This window comes from Denticeps clupeoides, chromosome 10 (assembly GCF_900700375.1).
Source record: "Denticeps clupeoides chromosome 10, fDenClu1.1, whole genome shotgun sequence".
In the NCBI taxonomy this organism is placed as follows: Eukaryota; Metazoa; Chordata; class Actinopteri; order Clupeiformes; family Denticipitidae; genus Denticeps; species Denticeps clupeoides.
Window position 1 is genome coordinate 7,284,130 of NC_041716.1, and position 4,369 is coordinate 7,288,498.

General features: G+C 42.7%; 1 protein-coding gene across 1 annotated transcript; it reads left to right on the top strand.

Moving 5' to 3' along the window:
- The first annotated feature begins 670 nt into the window (after positions 1 to 670).
- On the top strand, positions 671 to 2,287 carry tcf15 (transcription factor 15). Its single transcript, XM_028994354.1, has 2 exons — positions 671 to 1,475; positions 1,899 to 2,287. The coding sequence occupies exons 1-2, from the start codon at positions 990 to 992 to the stop codon at positions 1,962 to 1,964; spliced, it is 552 nt and encodes a 183-aa protein (XP_028850187.1). The 5' UTR covers positions 671 to 989; the 3' UTR covers positions 1,965 to 2,287.
- The last annotated feature ends 2,082 nt before the right edge of the window (positions 2,288 to 4,369 follow it).

Sequence of the window (4,369 nt, forward strand, 5' to 3'; positions counted from 1 at the left end):
GCTTTGTATTTTAAAAGAATAAAAAATTAAAGAAATACTGGCTGCAAGCATATGATGGAAATAATAATAGCTAATTGTGCTTTATGACCTTTCGCCTGCAGCATTTAGTTCACGTTTGATTTATTTTGCAACGGTTGTATTAATACCTTGTATCCAGCTTCAGGCAATACTAAAAAAAAATGCAAATAAAGAACATGGCTCAAGGGGGTCATGAGATCGGAATGTACCGCCTTAAACTAACACGCCGGCGGGAAAGCAGGGTCCCCACCTGCAGCCCCTCATCCCCGCGGCCTTCTGCGCTGGTGCCACCGCGAGAAAACAAACCGCAGCAGGAGGCGCAGCCATAAACCTGCCAGGAAGCCCCGACACGTCCCCGCTCATTGGCTGCGGTGCACCGTGCGCGACCCAACACACGTATTATCTGCGCATAACGGAATGATCTTATTTACAGCAGTTCTGTGCGTGTTATTTGTAGCGAACGCTTTTACTTTTTTCGCGGACGGGTGCACGGTCGTGTTTGGCCAGGTGCGAGTAAACCCAAGGGGGACGTGGGAATTTGTCAATACTTCGTCACCAATTTCTGCGTTTTTAAAGCGGAAATATTTGGGCAAACTTTGGAAGACTTTCGTTCGTTCTGTAAACTATGTATATGTTTAAATGCCCAAATCAGGTTCATAAATAATAATTGTAAAGCTAATATAAATGCATGTGTAAAGTAAGTTCAGCGGGACGACGCTTCATTGTGGCGGTAACGTTAGGCGCCCCGTGATTGGCTGCCGCCGTCCGCGTGCCCGCGCTGGCCCCGCCCCCGCCGCGTTATAAGCGCGCCGAACCCGCGCCAGGGGACGCGTTTCGGTGGAAATAAAGAGGCGGAAATGTCCGCGTTGTAGCCGAACTGTCCAGCTTTTACTTCCCCCCTTCCATTTCGACACAGAAACATGCTCGCGTAGGCAGCGACGTTCGCCGTCTGTGTCGTCCCGTGATCCGCCATGGCCTTCGCGATGCTGCGGCCCGTGGCGTCCCACCTCGTGTACCCGGACCTCGCCGCGATGTCCGAGGACGAGGACAACCGCAGCGAGAGCGACGGCAGCTCGGACCAGAGCTACGGATGCTGCGCCGGCGCGGACAAGCGCAGGAGGATGTCCCGGAAGTCGGGGGTCGGCAGCCTGGTCATCATCAAGCAGCGCACCGCGGCCAACGCCAGGGAGCGCGACCGGACGCAGAGCGTCAACACCGCCTTCACCGCGCTGCGGACGCTCATCCCCACCGAGCCGGTGGACAGGAAGCTGTCCAAGATCGAGACCCTGCGCCTGGCCTCCAGCTACATCTCGCACCTGGCCAACACGCTGCTGCTGGGCGAGGGCGGCGCGGACGGACAGCCGTGCCTGAGCGCGGTGTACGGCGGCCCGGGGGAGGGCGGCGGCAAGCAGCCGCGGAGCATCTGCACCTTCTGCCTGAGCAACCAGAGGAAGGGGGTAAATAATGACGATGATTAAAATATATGTATATATATATATATTAAAAAAAAATCATAATATCTGATCTTATGACGACCTTAAGTGACAGCTGTCAGACGTGCAATCTAAAAATTATATTAACTAGCCTTTTATACGCAGTGTAACAGTTTTCTTTTTTAAAACATTATGCCTGGTATGATTTAGTAGTTAAGTAGTTAAGTACTTAACTACGACAATGACATATTGTTATATGTCATTTATAAGCAGTAATAATTATAAATGAAGGCTTTCAGAATGTTGAAAGTTGGTTATTTAGTTATAATGGCACGGTCAACAGCTGGAATATTTGATTATTGCTATCGTTGTGGTCACTAATGTGACGATGATTGATAATTAATGTTGTCACGAAGCCTAACTGTGCTTCTCTGCCTTTGTTCTCAGGTAAGGGACGGAAAGGACTGTCTAAGGATGCGAGGCGTTAATTCTTTGCGAATGAGCCGCCGGTAGATGGCTACAGGCGGTGCACGGCAGCAGCCGTTGCTGGAAGTCCTCACACAGAACTCAGGGAGCATTCAGGCCCTTTCGGGCCCGGGCCACGTCCCTGCGAGAGATAACACGAGGAGGTGGACGGAGAAAGAGGCTGATAAAAATACCGAACTTTTTCCTCTTTAACGTGAGACGTGGAGAGAAAGGAAGGACTCTCCTTTGCCTAATGATTCACCAATGCAATGAAAAAATATTTTATTACAGATTTTATAGTTTTTTTTAAACCACTCGTGTGAAAAAGTGCTTGTTCTCTATGATGAAATAAAATTTATTTTTTATCATAATTAAAATTTCTTTTGATTTTTCTAAGTCTTCCCATTTCATGGACAGATGCAAATATAAACAGAAATCACTCATTAATGGTGGTATGAAATTAAATTAATCTTGGTAATGGGTATTGGGTTATTAAGGTATAAATTGTGCACACACAAATCAGTATTTTTTAATCAATTTGTAATGAAACAAAAGTCCAAATTTAACAGGTAATATTATCTGTTATTTTATTATTTTATCAACAGTTGTCTCCCAATATTAATTATCATCCCAGTTTATACCCTTTTAGTATCTTAAATTATTTTCTTATGAATTAATTTGCTCTCATGGGTCAGGTAGCACAAGGAGCAGGGAGCAAGAAGAACAAGATGGCACATCTGCAACGTTCCATACGGTCATGTTTCTAAGTGAATGGTACACATGCATTTTATGGGCAAAATGTACTTATATTACATACACTTCGTAAAAAAACTATTGTTATAACATTAGCATGATGATTTATCAATTTCGTGGACAAACATAAATTATCAATGCAGTTCATTATTTTTGTAAATTGGTTGTACGTCATAATGTGTATTTGTGTATATATGTATTACTCTCCTTCTTTATATACACACTGTATAAAAGTAAATGCATGTAGTATGAAAGCAGAACGAAGCCTTGAGAATAAGTGAGAAAAAGCACGTGTAAATATCCTCAGGAGAAATGAGGTAAAAATGTTTTATCATGCTAGCTGGGTGGGATGTTAGAGGGAAACATTCACTGACAGTAGAATACATAAAAATATCTTAAATGTCAAGGGTTTCGTCTGGCTCAGAAATACAGTCATAAAACTGTGGGCTCCACCAAATGTTGGGAATTTGTCTATCACTTCCACGGCTTGTTAGAAAGTTTGCTTGGCGCGTTCTAGTGAATTGCAGTAAATGAAATATAGTTTAAAACACATTGCAGTAAGAGAAATAAAGAAATATAACTTGAGCAGAAGGGTTTCAGTAATCAGGAAAAAAAATGAAACAATGAAAAGTCATGACACCACCTAAGGAAAGGTCATATTTTTTTTTAAAGGTCATATCACTGCTCGGTGAGATGTGCGTATTAAAGAATACAAATTCATATTAACGTTAGTGCTCAGGCAAGCTGGTCGGTGCTCTCAGACCAGCACGTACACTCTCCATATTTACTCTAACAGAAGAGATGTTTATAGTTTTCCACAGATTTACTTAGTCCATGTATTCATGCATTATCAAACGTCAGATCAGACAGGAATAGCCCTACACACCCTCTGACAGGTCACCAATCTATCAAAGAAAACAGAGAGACAGACAAGAATGTGCAGTCTCAAGCCAGGGGAAATGTATAGACGCCAGTTCACCCAGTGTCCAGAGCTGTGGGAGGAAACTAATCGGACGCAGACATGAGCACAACATGGAAACTATTTACTGTAAACACAGCGCGGAGACGTCGGCCAATTAGCCATTACAAACAACCCCATCTAGTGGAATAAAATGGCTATGTGTCATATACCAACACGTATACCACTTTTACCACTACATACAGGGCTATTCATGATAACATTTACAAATTGGCACTTCACAAGGTGCTGTTCTCAGTACAGTAACCTCCAACAACAACAACAAAAAAAACAGTTTCAAACCTTTAACCTTTATGACAATTCTTTTATGATTTTGAATCTCAAATTAGACTATTTTTGTGTTTAATTTATCTGATGACAATTGTCAGTGACTCCCTGTACTGGTATACTGGGCTTCTCTTATTATTCTCACTATATTATTCTTACTATATTCAATATTCATACTATTTTCAATGTAGAACAGTTAATATCCTTACTTGTTTTGGTGTGATCCAAAAATTTAACGCGTTCTAATTGAAATAGGCCTATTCTGTTTTTAAAGCTGGCCAGTTTAGCAGTGCTTTTTCAGAGGTGGTACTCATCGTGAAAAATGAACGCAGCCACATATGAACCTGATTGACCACAAAGTTGTATTTTGGATCCCAACTTACTATCAATGTGTCCTTGAGCTAGATACTTATCCTTAAGTTGCTCCAGGAGGACTTTGCCAACAGGGTCATGT